We start from the raw sequence: 24,713 nt of genomic DNA, 5'->3' as shown, positions 1-24,713 counted from the left end.
TTACTGTTCCACTTTACAGATCTTTTCATTTTTCTTAGGAGATCATAATTTTTACCTCCTCAAGCAGAACAGGATCCTTCATTATACTCAAAAATTGAAAGCAAAAGCCTTTGACAGATATGGACAGATAACTCAATAAAAACAATCAAAACACAAATCTAGATTGAAAAGGCAATTTTAATGTAAAATTAAGCTTGAGATATCAATTTTCCAAACAACCAAACAATGCATTAATTTTCTATATCAGTACTAGGAAAAAAGAAAAAAAAAGAAAAAAAAAGCAGCAGAAGCCCTGTTAAAGAAATAGATGCATTATTTTTTAATAAAAACAGTAACTATATATTTGATTTATATCACTTTTCAAGTACTGAAACTTCCAAATCCTACAAGGTACTCAACATTTGAACCTGGTATTTAGTTTGAATCAACTGTTTGCAACAGGGCAAAAAATTGCATTGACATAAGAGGTAGTTTCTTTTAAAATAGCAACATGACCTTTGCAGTTTCACCATTTCATTTTCAATATTCTGGCAATAACGTAGGTGATTAAAAATAGATCACCCATCATCACACAGGAAAATAAATTTATGCTTTTTTTTCCCCACTATTTAAAAGACAAGCCATACACATTCAGGGTTGGTTTAGCTCCATTTCTCTTCTTGAAGACTTTCAGTATTCCTTCCTCATGTTGCTATTTACCTTTCTTATTCTGTTCTGTGGGAGATCTCACCCACCAGAAGTTTTTATGAGTATTTTAATGATTCAGACTAGCCACATCAATCTCATATTTTCTCCTTGGTTCCTTCCTTTTCTCTCTCCTCTTCTCTTCATCCTTTCCACAGAAATTTTCCAGAAGAATTCCCTGAAGTTTAAGTTTTTAAAACATACTCGCAGATATGCCGTTATCTCTCTCCTTTCTCTGTACTATATAAGGCAAGTCTGCTTTTAGGTTTCCAATCATTGGAATACCTTTAGAACATCAATAAAACTTCTTGTACAATTGGGCCCCTTTCCTGACTGAGCTGAATCTTACAGTCCAGGCTCCAATGCAAAATATCTGATCATGACAAAACCAAGAAACTTCATCAAAGTCAACAACATGCAAATTTTGTATCATCAGAAAACACAATCTTTCCAACTCTATATGTAAAGAGATACAGAAGTATTTCTCAAAAGTAAGTAAAAAAAAAGTGAGTAAAGATAAGATTTGTTCAGTTAACCAACTCAACTTACCTAGAATTCCTGGCAGCTCTCGTACAATGTGATGGATGAGAAGATCCAGGCATTTTGACAGGTATTCATTGCCGCTTTGCTGCTCTTTTCCTGCTGTGGTCTTTCTGCTGTCTCTTTCAATATACATCACAAGCCTACATTTAAGCACGTGCAAAATGTTACCTCTCATAATGCCAAAGTGATGCTAGATCTGTAAAATACTACTGCAGCATGCATTTCTAGTACTAGTGGTTTCAATCAAGAGAAAACATTTGTGGATATTCATTTTGTTTAAATTTTGGGATCTTCCCTTCAAATAAATAAAATTTTAAGATAAAATGATTGTGACAAGGAACAATAGGTAAAAAAAAGGTACTGTAAATGCAGCTTTACTAATTTAAATGAAGATACGACGCTAATATAAGGAATGAATTAATTAGGGATAGAAATTCACTTTATTTTGAAACATATGACCAACACATGCACTATAAGCTGAGATTAAAGACAATCTTTAGCAACAGGTAAGAATTCCAAGAACCAAAATAATCTTTCAGTCAAGAAAAATCATACAAAATTAATCGTAAAATAGTCTATTCAAATGCTAGCATTACTGAGAATGGCTATAAAGAAAGAGATAGAGAAGTCTAACTAGCATTATGCCTTTCTCTGGAAATATGATTCCAGATTTCTAAAGACAAAACCCAGTGCTTACATTCTAACTGACAAATGCTGTAAAATTATGCTGTTCCGCAGAATGACACTTTTCACAGTAAACTATGGTAACTGATTTATTAGCCATTGGCTAACTTACAAGAGATTGCTTTAATAATACACCTATAACAGAATGCTTCAGGCAATATTATAAAATACTCATTTGAATAGACAGAAGGGCCAGATTTTCCTTTAGGGGCCTAATATTGACATCTCTGTTTCATACTCAAACTCCCAGGGGGTTTGGCACACAGAACCATCAGTCACTGGTGACTGAAAACCATGCTCTGGATTTTAAGAATGTACTTTAGTATTATCATTTTTCTTACACACTCTTATTATAACCAATGCTCATCGTAGTTCACCTGCTTTAGGTGCATACAACAAAACTGAAGGATCAGTAACACAAATTTTTATGCTAGCAAGTGTGAATTTCCATCGTAGAGATTATTTACTCAATTAAGTAGAAGTTACTGAAGAACGCATTTTGCAGGATCAGGCTTCTAAACAGTGGATGATTGCTAAGGAATAGTACAGCTCACCTGATCCTTCCTGAACTGTGTTACAAAGATGAAGATAGAGAGAAATCACAAGGCCCTTCACTGACACTTTCAGTTGCGCTTCCCATGGACTATGAGGACATCTTTGACATTTCAACACAACTTCCAGAGATTGCAAGAATTACAATGATTTCTCATTTGTGTAGCATGTGAGAAATACTTAAAATCTGACAACACTTTAAATAATTTTTTTTCTTTCAAATGCTTTACATTTTATATATATTTTATATATATTACGTTTACATATATATTAATATATATATGTATATATTTGTATGATAGGACATTTCAAATTGCAAGAGTATAAATCTAACCTTTCCAAACAAATAAGTATTTTATACAAAATCCGTTTGTGTAAATACATGTGGTTTCTTTCTGTTCTTTCCATCACAAAATTGTCCTTCACAAGGATTTTTTAAAAATATGCACAACTATTTTTCCTTGACAGTATTCTTTAAATAACTGCTGTCTGAGAAAACTGGACAAATTCATATATGGTCAGGGAAGCATTAGTGTTTTCATTTTCCTTCAACAAATCCCTCAGCTATTTGCAGAAAATCAGTTATTTTTAATGCCTGAATAGTCTTAGTGTTCTGTCTAATGAGCAAAATCAGGCCTGTGGAAGTATTACACTTTTTATTCAATCTACATGTTTGTCATGCACTCAACAATACATGAAAAAGATATACAGGTGTTAATAAAATAAGTTACACGTCACTGACTGATTGTTTTATCATGTTCAAATTCGCCACACAACATACACATGGAGTATGTATGCATAATGAAAAATGCATACTGAGAAACTGCCTCATATCGATCCTCATAATCAGATCGTATAACCTGAAGGAATAAAAATCATGTTACGATCAGCTGCAGATGCTAAAGACAAGCCAATATAATTTATATGCATTTTACTACATACTCCTCAAATTTCTCAAATATCTTTATAAAATGATTTGAGTATGTAGAAACACACAATGGTTTGGGTTGGAAGGGACCTTTAAGGTATATCCTGCTATAGGCAGGATACCCCCCTCTACACCAGGTTGCTCAAAGCCCCATCCTGCCTGGCCTTGAATGCTTCCACGGAGGGGGCATCCACAAACTCACCGGGCAACCTGTTCCAGTGTCTCACCACCCTCACAATAATGTCTCCCTAATATCTACTCTAAATCTACCCTCTTCCTGTTTAAAGCCATTTCCCCTTGTCCTGTTGCTACATGCCCTTATAAAAAGTTTCTCCCCCATAAAACATTTTCAATAGTTATCCAAGTTCTTTCTACTGTACTAGAAATTTTCAAATTATTAGTATTAATTTCTCTGATAGAACTGGAGATATTTATCTAAAATACAGTGCTGAATTACAATTAATAAAAATTAAAGAATATCCATTATCTCAGCTGGACTCAAGAAAAATTCTTTCAGAGTTCAGGATATTACAAAAGTAGCAGACCCCACACAAAATAGCTCATTTTTCCTCTCTCATGCTACTGTAATCATCTTGTACTCCAGATGTAAGATAAATGTTTTAGTCTAGATCATTTGCCCTGCTAAGATACACTGTTTGCTGAAGAGAAATTGTGAAGAAATCACAACAAATTAAAAATAGCAGCTTATGAGTTCAGTAGAGCTGCTATAAGTCTTACCTGTTTTTTTTTAGCTATGTGTTTACATAATTCTTTGGTCCCTAATCTGTTCTGCCTGGAGCATTACAAAACAGCAGCACAAAATTCACAACACAAAATAACAGCCCAAACTCACAACACATTTTCTTCAGAAATGCTGCTCAACAGAAAGCATTGTTAAGAAAATAAACAAAATATGAAAAAAAAAAAAAAAAGAAAGAAAGAAAAGAAAGAAAGAGAGAGGATAAATTGTCAATAAATTGTACTTAAGTTCTTATCCTTCATGTAATATCTTAAGTATAGATCAACAAATATTAACTGTCAGTATGGGACAATGGTCAGACATTCCTCCAAACACATAGCTCAGTTGTATGTGCTAGAAGAAGCACATAAAAAAGTGTAATGTTCAAAAAGTTGTTTCAAAATCATCACACATTCTAGACTGTCCAGAACACATCACTTGATAAAGCATTTTTAGAAGTACAAGAAGCACAACAGTGAATCAACACTCTCCGCAATCTCCAAAACTTGACGTATCTACAGATACTTATGTGAGTGGAGGAGTATGAAATGACAGCACTCCAAAAGATGTCCACTCACAATGGTTTGATGGTATAACTCATCTGCTCCTTATAAATCCATCCCTTTGACTCCAAATACACATCTAAATTCTTCTCAAAAAGCAACATAAGATATAGGAAAATTGTATTTGCTGTGAATGGTTTATAAATACCTACAAGTCATATCCTTTTTATTTCTAGTTTCAAATCCATTTTATTCCAATCCCACAAACCCTGGGTCCACACTGTATTTCGCTGTTACAAATACTCAAGAAAATTTTTTCCATCTTACTTCTCCAACCATCTCAAAACCATGGTGACAATTTATATTCTATCAGTCTCATTTCCTCTCATCTTATATGAGAGCACTGTAGTGCAAAAAGTTCCAATAACCATTCCACTGTGAATCAAACTTAACTGAAGTGCTTCCATTTTTTTTGCAAAGTATTTTAAAATATAGGAACAAATGATATATTTCATGCAAAAGTCACAGGAATTCCGTGGTTGTTGTGCAAATGACTTCAACAACACAAACAGCCACAAAACATTATTCTGCTTTTAATGAACCTACAGGTTATATCAATCACATCCTAAGATGAGGAAGGTACATGACAGACCTTTTTATTTTGCATTCCCATCACAGCAACAATTTACTAATGCAGTACTTATTTCTCCCACCCAAAACAAAATCTGTTCCTTGCTTATCCTAACAGGGACCACCAATTACTTTTAAAGACTCTCCTTGTAAGCCAGAGTGGCTTCCCCTTGTGAGTAATCATCAGCTGACAGCAAAAGACAAAACAGAGAACTCTTTTCTTGATATTCTCAGAAACGAAAAGATCTGCATTGCACAGAAGATAATTCATTCCTAAACACTGACTCTGAAATACAACATATTGAAAGTGACTTAGACACAACTTTGAAAATAAGCATTGCATCTCTAATCATAAATTCCGTTATTACCTTACCTTGCTTGACAACTGAGAAGCAACATTTCCCTGCTATTTATTAAAACTTGCAACAGGACCAGAAATGCTTTTGCTCGTATGAAAGTTGAAGGACTTTCAAGTAAACGAATAATTGTAGTCACAAACTCCTTGGTGGGGATAAACAAAAAAACATTAATGTTATCTTATGCAAAATGGTTACTTGCATTATACTTTATCAGTGTATATTTGAAATTCCATTTTTTCATTTGTATACTGTATTTGCATTTTTTATTACCCTTTTCACTCCTTTCTCATAGCAAATAAAATCCATACAACACAGCTAAATAAATTTTGTCCAAAATAGACAGGCCAAGTGAAACACTGCTCTGTTCAACTTCTCACAAGCCACAGCAAGGAAACGCTGTCTGTTCTACTGTGTCTAGAATGGACTAGAAAGCATTAGAAAATATCTTGCCTTAAGGATAATAAGATATTTTAACATACTTATCTTTAAGACTGATGAATTTTCAGAATATAGGCATACCTCAGCACCAGTAAGACTAAATGTTTACCTATCAATTTCCATACATGGAGGAAGATAAAACACCACCTTTGTTGGATATAATTATGGCTACATCAGATCATAAATGATACCATGGAATGAAGCAGCCACCCAATATATAACTGCATGTTGTATATAAAGTTTTAAATCCTGCTATGACACACATTTCACATGCTAAGTGTTATTCAAACTCCCTGTTTTGCTGACAGAATAATTGAAAGGCAACTTCATAAAACTGAAAATCAATACCAAACATAATTCATTAGAGGCAGGTTTTGCAACACTTAGCAGGAAGAAAGAACATAAGTGTAAAATCCAGCCAACAAGCCATCAGACTCTACTGTGTGATACTATTTATTGTCTTCAAAACACAGATTGCCATCAACACAGACAATCAGTAAAGATGTCTCAGAAGAACAAGCTATTAATTATTCTACTAATTCTTTCTTGTCTTTCTGTAATTTAGTTTATAAATAGACACCGTTCTTCAATCTTATGGTTGGTGAGACTAAACTGCATAAAGTTCATACTTTAAACTGCTCAACTGTTCATGGAGCAGGACTTGGATCTCCTCCAGCATGAGCCTGAGCAATAAATTTTTTAAATGATAAACAAATCAGAAGCAAAGGTTGAAATTTTGGTAAAGTGGTTTTCCTCTCCTCTCCTCTCCTCTCCTCTCCTCTCCTCTCCTCTCCTCTCCTCTCCTCTCCTCTCCTCTCCTCTCCTCTCCTCTCCTCTCCTCTCCTCTCCTCTCCTCTCCTCTCCTCTCCTCTCTCCTCCCTTCCCTACCCTTCCCTTTTCTTTTTTGTTAAGAAATAACTCAGAATAACCACACAAAAAAGAGCTGTTACAGTAATAAAGTCTCAGGCTTAGAATAACAGTATTTATAATGGTACACTGCCTGCTAACACAAATGGACCTGGCAGACCAAGAAATGGGCAACATGACATGGACAGATGCATCTGCAAGCCAAAACATGGCTGTAGTTTTTTTCCTCATGGTTTAGAAAGCAAGAATATTCTATTGCAGGGGTTGCAATTAAACATGCAAATAATTGCACTGTCAATTAAAATTAGTTATATCAAACTTATTATCTAACTTACATGAGAATTCTCTAATGATCTGGCTTAAGATACGAAAGTGACATTTTGTAATTTGCTTTTTTGCTTGGTCTGAGGACTGCCAAACAGCAACATTTTATCCAAAGAAAATCTGCAGCACAACTTTGCTGACCTGCAGAACTCAATAAATCAGAAGAGGCAAAAATTGCTGAAATACATATATATTAATTATTAATTGTTGCACTGTTACACTGTTCCTCCCTTGCTCACAACTGTTTGATGTATCCATGGAGACTTTGCAGGGTAAGGACACTGCTTTCATTACAAGTGAGTCACCCTACCACAACAAGATCATGATTTTATATAGGATATTCATAATGATACTGCAAAGCAAATTTAAAATAAATCATGAAAAGCAATTAAGTTTTTTAACTGTTTACACAAGGGGAAAACAGACTATTATTTCAAGAATCACTGAAGATGTTGTAGCAAATATTTGTTGTTTTCCAGAGTATTTTTTAATTTGCTTCTTATGAACTGCAAATATCTCCATAACGTTATAAGTTAAGAGTTAGATGGAAAAAAAATAAAGCAACAAAAAATAATTCAAAGTTACAAATCCTTTTGCAAGGCCTGCGTCTCTTAATTTTTGCCATTTCATGACCTGAAGTGCTGTACAAATGAATCAGGAAGAAGAGACACTCTGACCTTAAGGAATCACATTGCTAAATTGTGAGGGTATGATTTACACAAGGGGTGACTGGTACCACTAGCATGCACACTCAAGAACAACCACAAAAACAGAGATGGTAGTTGACTCAAGTTTTTTGGTCCAAATAGCAAACAAAACATGCTGGCTGCATAGGTGGATCCAACATGCAGGCTAGTGACTTTCTAGCAGGAGCAGGGCAGTCAGGTTTGTGCAGACTTACCAAAATGTTAATGGTTTCCATTCATTCAGAGGTGATATTTGACAGCTAGATTAAAGTAACTTTCTTTTTTATCTACTGCTATAGTTTTCAAAGATGTTTGATTCAGGTTCTTTCTCCACATTTTATTTTTGCATTTTTGTTGTTTTGTCTTCAAAACATGAAACTATAATAGAATATCTCTGTATCAGAGAGGGATTTAAAAAACCCCTTAAGCCACTGTAGTTCTCCTAAGATTTATATTGGCACAGATGACTACAGAACAGCATTTTTCCTTTCTATTCTTCTAGTTGTTATTTTGTAAATGATTTCATTTCTGTTCTCAAAGGGAGTTAAAAACAAAGGCAGGCTTAAGGCTTGCAAGCTAAGGGGGTTTCCAGATAAAATACACAAAGTTAAATGACTTCCATTTTGAATTCGTATATTTAAGCATCATTTAATATGTTGGTTTGCAGTTCTATTAAAAATTACCTTCTATAACACTGAAGTCTTACTACCTCTTAAGGCCACAAGAATTCTACAAAAGACAAAATACTTGGGAGATTTACACTCATTCAGTCATTTTCTTTTTCTCTTCCTCTTTTTTCATTAGGATGGACTTGCGTGTCGTGCACTAAGAACATTGAAAAGTGTCATCAGGGTGTAGCCATATGCTTGTTGAACATTCAGGGAAAGAATTCAATGTGTAAGTGAATCTTTGAACATACTTCTCTCAATAGATCACCAACACGCAGTAAGGCGCTTGAAACTGTCCTGTAATGTCACAATTTGCCATCTGTTAATGCTCTTGTAAGTGGAATCTGTGGAAAGCTTAAGGCCAGCTGATAGGCATTTACACAGAGAACATTGACAACTCTGACATGAAACTAAATGACTTTCATGAAGAGCATGAGTAATTTCAGGCTGCAAGAAGAGATGAGTGGAAGACTGTTTATAATTTTTTTCATTTAAATGTTGTCATTAAAACAATATATAAAGAAAGTAAATGAATGCATTTCAAGTAAAGCCATTTTTTGCATTTTTTAGTCAAGATGAGAGTCAGGTTACAGCACACATCACTGCTGATGAAAACATGAGCTCCTCCTTTAATTTTTTCTCTGTAAATAGATATTTTGTTTGTTAACTGTACAGGTGTACTGACAAAAATAAACATGGAATATTTTGGTGATCAAATTAGAAAGCTTTTGATCATCTTGGGAGAAGAATGCAGTAAAAGCAGCTCTGCAGAGAAGGAGTCAGAGGTGCTGGTAGATGAAATGCTTAACATGAACTAGCTATGTGTGCTTACGGTCCAGAAAGACAAAAGTATCTTGGGCTGCTTTAAAAGCAGCATGCAGAGCAGGGTGAAGGAGGGGATTGTCCATCTGTTCTGTAAAGCCCCATCTGCAGCACGACATTCAGCTCCAAGCCCCCAGCACAAGTACATGGAGCTGCTGAAGCATGTCCAGAGAAGGCCACAAGGATCCTCAGAGGATCACCTCTCCAATGGAAACAGGCTGAGAGAGCTGTTGGAGTTGAGTCTGGAAAAGGCTCCAGGGAGAGCTGATAGCAGCCTTTTAGTAGGTAAAGGGGCCTCCAGTAAAGCTGAAGACAGCCTTTGTAGGGAGAGTAGTGACAAGACAAGGGAGAGTGGCTTTAAACTGAACAGGACAGGTTTACATTGGATATAAAGAAGAAATTATTCCTTATGAGAGAAGGGCGGTGAGGCCCTGGCACAGCTGCCCAGAGAAGCTGTGGATGCCTCATCCCTGGAGGCGTTCAAGGCCAAGCTGGATGGGGCCCTGGGCAACCTGATCTGGTCGGAGGTGCTCCTGCACACAGCATCTGCACGGATCTATAAAGGTCCCCTCAAATCCAAACCATTCTATAATTCTGAGATCTCTTTCAAAAATTATGTTAGAACCTACATTATACTAGAAAATGCATTAGAACTAGTAGCTTTATTCATATTGCTTATGAGTTGGTCAAAGTCCTTCAAGGAGAGAATAATCACAGAATGGTCTGGATTGGAAGGGACCTCAAGGATCATGAATCTCCAACCCCCCTGCCACATGCAGGGCCACCAGCCTCCACAGACCAGGCTGCCCAGGGCCCCATCCAATCTGGCCTTGAACACCTCCAGGGACGGGGCATCCACAACCTCTCTAGGCAGCTGTTCCAGCACCTCACCACTCTCATAGTAAAGAACTTCCCCCTGATATCCAACCTAAATCTTCCCTCCCTCAACTTAAAACCATTTCCCCTTCTCCTGCTAGGTCCATTCTTTTTCAATGTTCCCCTGGCTCTAAGGCTGTGTCTTGATTTTGGTTTCAGAGAATGTGAAAGATATTTGCCAATGAATAATGAAAATAACTGCAGAATGTTAATCTTACAGACTATGAAGAATTTCATTTCGCATTTCTTAGGAATACAGACAGTTCTGTAGTTGGAGTGGGAAGACATAGCTTTATATTCTGTACTGCATAATGCATTCACAGAATCATCAAATCTTTTGGAAGGGACTCTAGTCCAACTCCCCTATGGTGAACAGGAACACCTACAGCTCCATCAGGTGCTCAGAGCCCTGTCCAGTCTGACCTTGAATGTTTCCAGGGATGGGACATCCAGCACCTCTTTGGGCAACCTCATCCAGTGCCTCTCCACCCTTATTGTAAAAAACTCCAGAAGTAAAGTAGAGCTTTAGATTCACTCAGGACATATTTTTCTTTAGGACCATTAAAAACCCTATGTTATGGTCATGCTAGAGTTTTCTAGCTGTAGTAGGAATATATACACACACAAGTATCAGCTATAAAGGATGTGAGAATAAGAAACACTGTACTCTTCATTATTCATATTTTCAACAAACAAAAATATAAAAATAACACATTATCTGTATTACATGAACAGGTAGTAATTTTCTGTAAGTAGTAATTTTTGAAGGACATCATTGAACCCTTTTTTTCCCTCTATTAAAATGTTAAATTCACAATTCTTAGTTTTGAGAAAATTGAGAGATCTGTTCCTAAATTTTCTGCTATTTAGATATTTAGCTGTTACTGAGCTAAGCATTTTGAAAAAGCATTCCTAGAAGAAACTGTTAACTTTTCATTCATGAATTTCCATGCCACTGAATACTATTAATCTGAAATCTAACCTTTTCTTGTATCAGCCTCTGGAGATGAATTCCACACGACAACATTGCAGAAAACATGGTGAGCATGTACTGCTGTATTTTGCATATTCCAGTTAGCAAGGAATTTAGTACAGCTGTTAATCCCACCTTCTCAATGACACTCTGGAAAGCACTGGGTGAATAACGAGTAATTCTGCATAAAGCCTACAAAAGCAAAACAGAAATATTGTTATTTAATACAATTTAATAGAGTTTTTAATTAAGAATTTACACCATTTCTTCATACGATAAACATAAGGGGAAAGGACTACATTTTGTTTACTTGTTTAAGACACCTGTAACTCTTATAAACCTCTACATCCCACACAGCTGCAACTGAAATCCTTGGTACAACAACATCAAGTAGGGTCATATTACTCTCTTCCACCAGAGGATGATAATGTTGCAACAGCACAGTCCATGCTTGGAACTCATATCAATACAGAATGTAGGCAATATTAGATAATACTGCACAAAAAAGGAGCACAGGTAGCAGAAAATAAAGAGATGTCACCCATAAGAGATCTTTATTCTACCTTTATTTCTGGACGCTATCTATAATCTGATATAAGAGTATATTATCTAAATGCTATCTAAAAGTCTCAGCTTATCTACTTGAGATCTAAATATTTGTTATGGAACACTATTTAGTACAGCAAACATAGAAACTCTTCTACCAAGTGGTAGATTTTGGAGTGTTCTGTGTGTAGTAACTTAGCTACTCCTTAACAAAAATTCTCAAATGACCTCCAGAGTGGATCAGCCTTCAACTCGAGGTATCTTTCAGCTTTCAGTGCTTCAGGAAGTGCAACCTTCATAATACTGTGACTGCTTTTGCTGTATCTAGATGAGGAAAATACAATCCCTCAGACACTTAGTCATCTATGGCTTGAATGCAGCGTTAGGATAATAAAACAGATTAATTATTTGATTTGTGTGAAAGCCTGAATTGGTTTCGGGCAACTTTCTTCTGTGAGCAGTAATCAATATCATCATTTCTTTGCTCTCTCCTAACCAGCTATATTTAGAAACTGCTGCTTACTCAGTGTCCATTCAGTAGCAAGTTCTCATTTAAGAGGAGGAAAAAGAAAAAAAGAAGGAACAAAAAAGACAAACCTATAACGTGTCTTTAAACAGGTACTTCATTGCTGCCATTCACCTACTCAATACCCACTCCTCCTTGTCCTTTTTGGTCCTGCAATAATATTGATTGCAGCTTTTTCCTTCCCCCTCCTCCCTCCCCTTTTTTTTTTTTTTTTTCCTTAAAAGATAGGCATTCAGTCTTTGTTTCTAAGTACATCAGTGTCTATTTCCCCAAGGATACAATTCTACCATTCATCTCTAGTCAGAGTTCTCAAAATTAGCAGAGCCAAGGTATTCACTAAATGTATCCTCGAGGTGCATATTACCATAAATTGTTGAGGCCCAGAGACAAACTGCGTCAAAGCAAAAGTGGCAAAGTTGTTACACTAGTATGGTGCCTACAGTTGCCAGTGCTTTAGCTCCCTGCTACAGACTTGGTCAAAAAAGAGGTAACCACAGCCATAAGGCCATTAGAAACCTCCAGGTAAATCCTGTGGAGACACGGCTGTCTCCTAAGACTGTATTGCAGCTTCAGAGACAGCAGGAAAGCTCCATCCCACTAACAGCAAAGGATAGAAACTTTAAACTCCTGTTGTCATCGTGTGCTCTGTTGAATGACTGAAATGAACACTTCAGCAGAAAAGCAGATGGAGTTTTATGGGAAATAGAAGACATATTCTCATAAACCACTTCAGCAGATCTGTATTTTGAGAAAACAGATGAGATAAGTGTGTGGGGGGGGGGTAGTTGGGCAAGGGTCTGGAAATGATAACAGGTAAGAGTAGAAGAGACTTTACATAATCCTCTGTCAGAAGCAGCTTTGAACAAGAAATGATTGCAGTGAGAGAAAGGCATTGGTAGAGCCTCTCCTAGAATGAACTTTGCCATTTTTGGTCTCCATCCAGTCTGCACTTTTTCTCCCACAGCCCCATCCTTAACAGTATTTGTGCCTTATCCATTGCTTCCCAGTCTTATGTGCTATATAGTATCTAGGTAACATTCATCCTTTCAGGATGCACTCTACGTATCTCAAATTTGAGAATGAATGCTTTAATGCATCTGTGGTAACTAAGTCGCAGAAAGAAACTATTCAGCATCAATTATTTAAGAAAAAGAAAAGAAAGAAAACAATTTTGTTGAGCTCCCCTGTATTTTTTTTTCCCCATGGAAGTGGCTTATGTTTCAAGTAGTTACTTCTCCAGCAGAAGATATTTCCTAACATCAATAATTATTTTTTAAAAATGAGGATATAACTTTCAATATATTAGAAAAAAATTTTTGCTGCTGAGCTTGTCAGAATGTCATTTTGGCATCTTACTGAATTATTTCTATTCTGAATCTAGCAAAACAATAAATGATATCATTTTTGTATTATGTTTACCTAAGGCAGGCTGGACTACCCCAAAGCAAGCAAAAATACTGAAACACAATCTCCATTTGCCACCTCTGACAGGTAGGACAACACAAAGTGTCATTTCTTGATGCTAGTGGCTGAGGACTGAAAGTCTTCCTGATATATTTTTGTTGCTGATTGAAATAATTATAAGTAAAATCCCATAGTGCCTTACTGCTGAGATACATTGCAGACGACGTGCTAGCTGCAGGTAAAGATATAGCATACATGTTTCTTAACATTAATGCTTTTTATAGTGAATATACACGTCAATCAAGAATACATTCTTCAGGATAGATTTAAACAAGGCAGGAATGACAGCATGATAAAACATAGTAGGACACATTATCATATGCAGAATAAATAATGCCTGCATATCTGTGGCAACAATATGCTACAATGATATTTTATGTAGAAAATAAATAGTATGATACAAACTGAGAATACATTAATATGTTACTTCAAAAAAATTGTATGTTACTTAAATCTCTATAAAATTCAACTAGGAAAAGAGCTACCTGCATTAGATTTCAATATCAATTGGTTATCTGAGTGTTTTCCAAAGTTCAGACAATGTGCTCAAAAACCCCAGCTGTATTAATACACAGCCATGATTTATATCAGGTCTTGAATAATAATCGCAATAAATAAAAGTTCAACCTCTTGTTCCTTTGGTGTTTAACTACAAAGCAGCAAAAGGATTAGAGGAACACCTTAGTATATTTTACTTTAGAAAGCTGCAGCTCAGTTCACTTCTTATGCAACAGCCTGAACCTCTGATTGATCACCTGAGGTGAGCAATGAGTCAGCCACAGAGCACAGGTGAAGGCAATTCAGCTGTGCTGCTGGAAGGCGTGGAGCCTGGCTGCACCTCTCCTAGAGCCATTTAAGAGCTGACTGCCAGCAGGGAAGGATCTCTTCTGGAGATCCTTTCTCTTGGAGTCTTCTCACTGAGCCTAGGACAAGGGTAAGCTTTCCATCCATTATTCTTTGGTGTGATAACCTGTTGAGCCTAACTTTCCTGTATATTTTTTAATTATAATATCTGTATATTCATTGATCATACATGTAACATACAATAATTATACCTCAAACATTTGGTAAAGGGTGTACACTTCCCAAAAAAGTAGAGGGGAAAATCCAGTAACAACTTCAGACAAAAAGTACACTTATGTGAAATGACATGTATGGAAGGAGAAGATGGAATTTACTACATATAGCAATAACTGCCTTTTAAAAAAAAAAAAAAGCATCAAGAAATAGAGCAGCTAAACAAGTGATGTAGAAGAACAAACATTTCATACTCCTATAGTCCTTCTCCCTGTTGCTTTCATTCAAATCTCACCACTATGCTGACCTGGAGCAAGCCCTACCTCTAGTGTAACTATAACCTTAGCAATCACCCAAGTGAGAAGTGTGATCTCCAGTAAGCCTGTGCCTTCACAGTTTAAAAAAAAAAAAAGTTGGAAACAAGGTTTGTTTTCTATATGTTCCTTATGTACATTTATACTGCACATTTGCACATATTCAAGTACAAGATGCTAAGGAGATTTTTGCCTCAGCAGAACCCTGTGCACACACAACTTGGTGTCATCTCTTTAAATGAATGGCCTGACACTGAAGCATGGACTTTGAGGAACCTGGTCTTCCCCCAATGAATCTAATAGAGCATTCAACAAATCATTTTTCTTTAGGGAATTCTAGTAATTGCTGCTGTCATGACCTTAAAAACATGCCTCGATACTAACATATGCCACCTAAAAGAGGGAATGGCAGAGTAGTTCCTGAAGACAAATAGGCTTTGACAGCTACATTTTTGATTTTACGTGAAAAGTGAAAAATTAAAAAACTTGAAAAAAAAATAATCGCAGGGTGAGAGCTTGGCAAAAATGATGTCATTGCTGTAACGCTAATGAGTGCCAACCCAGGGCTGTCAGACAATTCAATTTTGAAGTACAACATAAATATGGTAACTTATAGCCTTCTATAACATATATTTTGTTAAATAAAATGTACTTAGAAGTCAACACATTTTCCTCGTGTTTGAGCAGTTTATTTCCCATGCAAGCGTTTGCCAAAAAGGCATCTTGAGGTCAATATTTAATAAATATATGTATTTTCTAACAATATTTTGTTCTACCGTTTGTTTCTTCAACATGCTTAGATGTTTTAATTTTCTCTCATTCATTACCTCACTGCTAGATGTGTCTATGTACATACTACCATAGCAACTTAACCATTTTCTATTTGCAAAGCCACCAGAAACTCAGTGAGCCTGAACATTATTCAGGCAATCAGCATCCAGCTATTACACTTCATTTAAACTAAGTCAAATTACTGTTCAGTCCTGAAATGTTACCTGTATTGGTGGCTACAGCTTTTGTTTTGTAAACAGGAGATACGGTTAAACTCACAGCTCTGGTAAATATTGTCTATCTCACAAATCTTTTTGTTCCTAACCTTTTGTTTACGTGTCATAGCTCTTTGCTTGTCATGGTTGGACTCAATGATCTTTAAGGTCTTTTCCATCCTGTGTGATTCTATGAAGTATATTATAAACCAAATAAATACTCCTGAAGTAAAATACATCACAAAAAAATCAGGAAGAATTTCTTGATTCCATGAATTAAAATGTTCAAAAAAGAATCATGACCTCTAGCATAGGAAACGCATGTTCAAGAAAATAATGAACTGCAAGGTCTTTCCATACACTTGTTTTCAACATAGGCAGCTATATTAGGTTTCAATTACAGGTCATGTCAAGGAATGTAGAACAACATGAATGGGGGCAGTTCTCACTTGCTGCAAAGAGGAATAAAAAATATGAATAAAAATGCTGTAAGCCAACTAACAAACACGTCTCTCTGATCCATCTTTTAGCCCTTTTAGGCATACTGGTCTGTTCTTGGTAACAGTAAACTGGTAAACAGTAAGCATTCAAACTGGTGCATAATTTGTCCTCCTATCAGTTATTTGCAATACAGTTCAACGTGACAGAAAATATACGCACACACAGAATGCAGGCTCAAAAGCATTTTCATTTCAATGCAAATTATATTTCCAGATAAAACCTTAAAGATTTCTACATCATGAAAGGAAATTTCTTACCGAAAGAGCAGTTATTTTCAAAGAATCTATGGTAGAATGTGTGAAAAGGTACCATAAGACAGGTCCGATTTCTCCTGTAATAAATCCTTGTGCATAGCAGGAGAGAGTAGTGCAAACATTTTCAATGATCTTTGCTGCCAAATGGTTCACTATCCGGTCTTCCTATAGAAACAATGGGAAAGGAAAACTTATATCTGTAATGTTTCTGGCTTGTTTTTAGACTAGTTATTATGTCCATGTTTCATTCAATGTCTACTCTATTAGTGTGCTTTCTTATTTTCGTTTCATATTTGGCAAAGTTTTTTGTAGGAAATCTTGTGACAACAATGTGTTTACAAATTCTACACCCCCTGCTTTCTCTCTCACTATAAATAAAAGAATTAATACAAGTATAATTTAACACAAAATATTTCTGCTCCAAGTGATCACAAAATTAAATGTTGCCACTGCAAAAAAAAAAGGCTTTGTTACATAAGAGATGTTCCATGATCACTGTTTCTTGAATGTGTGTGTGCCAAAATTTACCATTAAAATAGTGCCTGAATAGCACGATTACGAGATGTACATTTACATTACGAGAAATAAAATTAAATAATTCAAACTCTCCTTATTAAAAACAATGAACAATTCCCTGGGATAAAGAAGAGGGCCTTCTTCAGAGTGTAAAGAAAAGGGTATTTTGGAATAACTGGGCTTGTAAGCAGACAATCCTGACCAATGTCTATGATAAACCGCTGGGTCCCATTTGCTACAGCAGTTCCTAAATTTCCCTAAGGGATTCACAGTCCTGAAAGCTATTTTTAGTAATAATCAAGTCATTTATCTGCAAAACCACTAACTGATTCTTTAATAAAAAAAATAAAGCTATCAATGCGTGTCTCAGGCAGTCTGCAAGCACAGCTGTAGTACCTATGTAATACTATTCAGAGTTCAGTTTCTACAAGGAATAAAAACCACGTCAGAATGACAAGACATCAGCATACCACAGATGTCACAAATTAACTTAATTTAGATCACTCTCCCTCTTGTCTTTTTTTTTTTTTCCTTAAATGCTCCTTTTAATATCTCTGATTTTGCTGTGTTTTGCTTGTTTTTGTGTTTTTTTTAATTATTTTTTTCCAACTCTGCTTTCACTTAAAAGGAGACTCTTTATCTTCAGAGAACTGGAAGATTCATTCCCAGTGTTGGTTTGGCAGTGTATCATCCCACCTTACTTCCACCTTTAACTCTAAATAGGTGAAGTCTTTCAGCAATGTCTTAAATTGCACTCCTGAGTTCAGCAGCAGTTAATTCTAATATGAGAAGGACAACCAATTTAATTTGTCAAGTCTACCTCATAGTCTGGCTTCACAAATAATTCATTATAATACCAAATGGATTTCTTTCTTATACTTATCTCCACATTATCCTACTACCCTTTGGATTTCTGACATTCACAAACAGACTCACCAACAACTATAAGCAATGATAAAGAAACCTTTCAGAAAATGGTAGAAAAGCCATCCAAAAATGGAGAACGTGCACTTCATTAAAAATACATTCAGTACTCATTGCTCCTCCGACAGATGGACATTCTAAAATAGACACCGATGCACGAGTATTTCAGAAGTCCAGTATAATATTGTTTATTAAGCTTTTATTCATCGTTTTTGTTTTAGTCCTTCGTTTTCTTCCAAAGAACTTCTGCTTTACTCAAAATATTTAGAAGAAATACCAAAGCCAATTCTCACTTAAACCAATTATGCTCTGCTGTAAAACTCTACCAACTCCTTTGCTTTTCCTTCTGATTTACAGCCATGAAAGCAAAGGAGATTTAGGCTGTTTTTACATTTTAATTACCATAATATACTGCACCAACTCTGTCTCTTAACTATCTAGCTAGAACATACATTTACCAAAATTCAGCTTCCCAAAACCTCCTTTCTTTTTTAATGTAACTAACATTCATTTAAAATCTATTTTTGTATGAAACTTCTGATTTTTTTTTCCTACAGTTAAGGTAAAAAATACATAGATTTATCAGATTAACTGTATGAATTTAAAAATCAAATCTGTACTTGAAATGTTAATAGCCAAGTAAAATGTCTCTTACATACTATGTGATTACTAAGAATACTAATTGAGTCCCCATTGCTACTTTGAACAAGTGGCAACAATTAATATACTTGGTATATAGTCCTGCTCCTTTGGCTAGAAAAAGGTCAGGTATAGTCATAATGCACTAAAAACTCAATGAGGCTTTCCTAATAATTCCATTTACTGCCATCTGAGATTGTCTGTCTTTACTCCCCTGAGATTTATTTCTGAGCACTGCCTAAGCAACTAAGACTTGCACCATTCTCTGCTTAATTAGCTCTCCAGAAGAGAGGTCTGACCTAAACTAATATTTGACCTCAGAACTAAAGGACTCATTCTGTCAAGTTATCAAAACATAAGTTATGTTAGTGAATTAAAAAAACAAAACCAAACCAAAACAAAAACTCTTCAAAATACAAATAAAGAGGTTCTGTGTCACTGCGCCTAATCAAAATATATGAGTAGAACTGTATCAAAAGAAGCACATAATCCACTTTCACTGTTTTAGCTTTATGTTTAGTTTTATAAATTGCACTGAAAGACAGTTTCTAAATTTCAGTCACGTCAAACACTTGCAGAAGTGTCTGTTTCGGTCAGATGTGGAAATTTAGTGAAAAGGAGCTCTGAGTAAGAAAGCAAATATTAGAGTGGTAAATAAATATTAAAATATTTTATTATTTTTTCATATTAAATGATGCATAGAGAAATATATTTGGTAGAAGTGTAATACTGATTAAAAAAAAAATCAGAAAAACTGACTGAAAATCTCATCATTTTTCTAAATCAACTTCCATATAGTTCTTCCTTTAATCTAAGAAGACAGATAGCATTAAAAAAAAAAAAAACAAATATAATTTAAGGAAGTAAAGCTGTATCACGCTAAGCATTCATTATAGCAAGAATTAAATGTTTGGTAAAAAATTGTAATCTAATGCTAAAGAAGGAACACATAGAAATATTAATGTTAAATACCTTTTGTGGAAAAATAAAAAATAAACATTCTGCCAGTGAGCTGGAGAAGAAGTATACAATACAGACTATTACTTTTTTATTATAGCTAAATCCATTAGTAAACTACAGAACTGATATCTAAGGAAATTAAAGTGATGAAGAGTATATGATTCAGACTGTATGACTTCTGTAATATAATTTATCCCATACTTTCTGAGAAAAAACACAAGGTCCAAATTCACTGTAAAGGAACTGTTCTAGTTAAGAATATACATTAGAAATCATTTCTATGATTGCTTTACATGTATTATTGCCCAATATTAAATACTGGCAGTTATATTTTAAAGTTAGCTTTGATTATTAAAATTTTCATCAGATTAGAACCAAAAACCTTTGATTCGTATCTTGCTCCCTCATAAAGGAAGATAACAATGCCTGCTAAATTACATGATGAGAAACTCTAATTTATTTAAAATCCTGCTTCTGCAGCACCTTGGAAAACACATAAGACAAAACTAACCTTTTAAAACTTATTCACTATTTCTGTTTCAAATACTTTCTCCAGGTGCCTTGCTTAAAATGAGAGTTAAACACATTCTAATGTGAGCAAGACAATTAACTACAGCTATCTATACTAACTCATCCATGCAACTGTATTGCCTGGGTCTTTTTCCCAGGTTCTATGAAGTGATTACTGAACCTGTTGCTCATGTTAGCTTGTATTTACATACCCTCCTATTTAAGCAGAAATGGACAGATACCAAGCTCCAAGCTACTTTTTGGTAGCTCCTTCCTGCCTTCACACAGGCTTAAAAGGAGGCAGCATGCATGGCTCACCATTTAGTTTCACAGCTTCAGTGAGGGATTAGGTCAAAGCAACATAGTCCAAGCGAACGTGGAACAAGGAAAGTGAAAAAACATCAAAAAGCAATATGGATGAGAAGTATGAACACTATCCAAAAAAACAAAGTTTAGGTGAATCTTAAGGGGTGAACATTGAAAATACAGAAATAGAAAATTTTTCCACAAATTATCATTAAATATCTTCTGACTAATGTACCTCAGAATAACATTTTACTTTTAGTTATGAGCTCCAAATACCCCGTAATACAAACATGGTTGTGTGTGTTCTTAATCATCTGAAGATTTGAAGATGTTAAAAATGCATCTAGACCTTTTCTCTATTAATCACAATCTGTAGGCAATAAAGATCTCAAAAAGAAAAAGAGGAAAAAAAAGGTACTTCTGTTGCTTTCCCCCCTCCAGCAACCTCCGTCATGTTTTCTGCCTTGAGCTTTGCCCTGGGCAAAAATAAAGTCAAATGGTCTCACATAAACAGAAAATACCAATCCTCTACTCAATTCCTCTTCATTTTACAACATGGAATTATAAGCATGTTTTTATTTCCTTTCTGTAACACAGCTAAATCAGCACCAAGAAAAATTAAGATTACAGCATAGTGTATGTAGTACAATAAAACTAATTACTGCTTTGGGGCTTCGTACACTAATAACCCAGTAGGATAACAATGCACTTTTCCAAAACTGTATCAGACACTTGAAATCAAAACTAAATCTCATTTAAAAATGTACCACACAGAAAGTAAATTGCAAGAAAATACTATAAGCTCTCAGAACATCTCTCATGAGAAAGTCACAGTGTTACTAAATTTACTAACAGTAATTTTTATTTACCATTTCCCAAAACCAAGCAACAGTACATAACTGTTGGATGCACAGAGAACAACACTGAATTTTTACATTCATCTCTGCTTAGGTCATGGTCTTATCGTGATTATTTAAATTCAAGAGTACCTTGGTTGACAAGGTACTGCAATGCTGCAGGCTACAATCTCACACAATGCCTAAAGGGTTATTACAGTGCAGAAATTCTATTGAGGACAATGAAAGTGCCTTACCCCTTCCCGAAGACACCTCATTAGCACAGTGTAAGCTGCTGAGGGAACAACCAAGCACTCTCTGGGGTGCTCTTTTTTTACCTCCTGAAATGAAGCCAACAGCAGAAATGATTAAATCAAAAAATCACAATAATCTCAGCCACATAAATGGGTACAATATTCTTATTAATGTTCACACTGAACACACTTCAAATTATCGTATGCTAGAAAATATGTTAAATTTCAAGGCAGTATTAACAATTTATTTTATTCCACGTGCAGCAAAGAAATTGGCATTTTACTATTTTACTTACGTAGTCTCCAAAATCCATAACAAAATTTGTCCTAATATTTCCTCGTTTCATCATTTCCTTCCAACTCACACACAAAGAATGATCTGGGGGCTCTTTCAATCATTTTGATTACTTCAGAAAGGGCCGACTGAATATGAAATGCAATAATGATTCTCTTTAAATGTGATTTAATTATACCAAACAAAATAATTGTTTGTCAACAAAAATAAAGTAAGTTTGCTTTGAAAAAAGATATTCAAAGTCATTCAGAGAGACATAAAGTACTTAATTAAAGTTACTGCATGGAATATCCTTCATTATGAATCAGCTGTGTTCCAAGATCTTTACATGTATTTCCTTGAAATCACAGTTAGAGACACTGATTCACTGCTATTTGAATCAGCATTTTGATTCTGCAATTAGAAGTGAATTAACTTCCTTTTTTTTCCCCTCCCTCAAGCAGTCTACTGTAAATTATCAAATTTAAAAGTGGATATTTGGATATCATTAAGATTTGACCAAAGCAAGCTCCATATCTAGGCTAACAGCACAGAGATATTAACAACTGTGAAAAAAATAGTCTCTATCTGAAAAGGGAAGGACAAGACTAGGAGTTAAGAAAGTTAAAACAACAGCCTGTGCTGGAACCAGCATGAACCTGTTTCTCATTTCAGTCATCTGATAAATAAGAAGCTTTGAACAGTTTTCTCCTACTACACGTATTAAATGTGCTAAAAAAAATAAAAGCTTTAAGAAATGACATAATCTTGAAATATCAATAGTTCTTCCATTTTTCAAACTGATGAATGGCTTCCTACAAGGCTTAGGCTCAAGTCAGAAATTTAAAAAAAATGAAATTTAGTACTGCTCTTAATTATCTAAACATACCTACCATTTTTAATATTTAATAAGTTTACCCACATCACAAACTTTTGAAGAGCTTCCTACTTTTTGTTCAGAGCTCCTGTTGATTTGATTAAACTTCAGGTTCTTCACCCAAATAAAACAGTGCAAAAGGAAGAGAAATGTTACATAGAATTTGAAAGTTTTCCCTTAATGCAATTTACTTAAGAGGACCAGAGCATCTTCTCTGTAGTCAACTCATGCTGCTTACAATTTGCTCTTGGCTTCTTTTTGAAAGAGAAATACAGATACAGAGTGCAAGATCTTATAAATGAGATCTCATATGCAAGTGTACACACAGTATCAGCATTAAGGATTGCAAAGGAGCACTGTGGTTATTTAGACTTCTTCCAGAATTTTCTAAAGTGCAGAACTGCAACCAGGGACCCTGCAATATAACTTAATGAATCTTGCTGCACCTAGATAGTTGACAGATTAAGCATCTGATAGTTTATGATTTACCAAATGCTCATGCTAATTGAAAAATAAATTATCATTATCTAATATTGAGGTAGGACATAGAAGCACTTAGGAAACCACAAGAGGAAAAAAAAAAACAAAAACAAATAGAAGCAAGGCACAGCCCCATAAGTTTATGGCTCAGTTGGTAAGTGTTTATAAAGTTGATGTATAATTCTTAATGAATCAGACAGTTCTGTTCTCTTCAATTAGTTAAGGGATAAGGCTCTGCTGTTTGAAATATAAACTGGGAACAAACATTTCTGTTAGCTCTTATTACACTACTACTGACTTGGTGTACGATCTTGACAAGGTCACTTCATACCCTGTTCTGCAGTTTAAACAGCAAGTAAATGTCTACCACACTATGTTATTCTGAGGTTGCATATGTACAGTGTAAAAAAATGATTTTTTAATAAAGAGCTCTTTTTAAAAAAAGAAAAATAATGATGTAACTGACGTGTTAGTTTCTCCAAGCATAGAAATCACACTGATATATTTGAAGTTTTAAGAAGATGTAGTGCCTTAAGATTGTAAGCACAGATGAATTTTCCCATTCTCTAATAACTTCTTATAACTCAGAGTAATTCAACACGTTGCTATAGTTCTTCCTGAAACATGACAGAGAGCTTTCATTTAAAAACAAGTTAATATGCTTCAAACATTGCAAAGCTTATAAATACATGCAGACTTAACAGTTTCTCAGCTGATGTTTTCATAAGAAAAGGATGTGTTAGGGTTAGCACATGCTAATCTCTTCAGTTATAGAGCCAACACAGACAGATTTGTTTTAATCAGTAAGGATTAATTTCAAAATAAAACCAAGCAGTGCAAAATACTCTTGCCATATATCAAGTTTGAGTTTTTATTAGTGGTTAAAAATGAAATAGCTTGCAATCTGTCTGATAAGTATAATTTTTTCCCCTAAGGAAAACAGAGAAAAAAGTGAAAACATCTAAAATAAATTGTCACTGTAGAAGTACTTTCATAACAATTTCTCAGTATGAGGACATGTTCTGTGACTTCACATGTTTGACAGACATTTTAGCAATTTCTAACCAGCAAATGAAGCTTGCTATCCTACAAAAAAAAAAAAAAAAAACAACCAAAGCAACCACTTCATTCTGTGGGACATGCAAAGGACACAGAATATCAGGAAGCCCAAATACAAACCTACTTGGTGCTTTCACTCTTTCAACAAGTAACCTCACACACAAACTGATAACTAATGTCACAGCATTCAGACC

At 35.1% G+C, this 24,713-nt stretch overlaps 1 protein-coding gene across 12 annotated transcripts in view; it reads right to left on the bottom strand.

Moving 5' to 3' along the window:
- Positions 1–24,713, bottom strand: part of ULK4 (unc-51 like kinase 4) — a 218,383-nt gene that overhangs the window by 158,065 nt on the left and 35,605 nt on the right. For all 12 annotated transcript variants that reach the window (XM_090142412.1, XM_090142409.1, XM_031590361.2 and 9 more), the window contains exons 19-23: positions 21,833–21,916; positions 16,888–17,049; positions 11,286–11,468; positions 5,637–5,764; positions 1,234–1,367 (exon numbers count right to left, since the gene is read on the bottom strand). In XM_090142412.1, coding sequence (XP_089998538.1) covers positions 1,234–1,367; positions 5,637–5,764; positions 11,286–11,468; positions 16,888–17,049; positions 21,833–21,916 — 691 coding nt within the window. The remainder of the gene's footprint in view (positions 1–1,233; positions 1,368–5,636; positions 5,765–11,285; positions 11,469–16,887; positions 17,050–21,832; positions 21,917–24,713) is intronic.

This window comes from Phasianus colchicus, chromosome 6 (assembly GCF_987193195.1).
Source record: "Phasianus colchicus chromosome 6, bPhaCol1.hap1.1, whole genome shotgun sequence".
Lineage (NCBI taxonomy): Eukaryota > Metazoa > Chordata > Aves > Galliformes > Phasianidae > Phasianus > Phasianus colchicus.
Note: the sequence above shows the minus strand (reverse complement) of the source record. Positions and strands in the feature narration are given on the sequence as shown.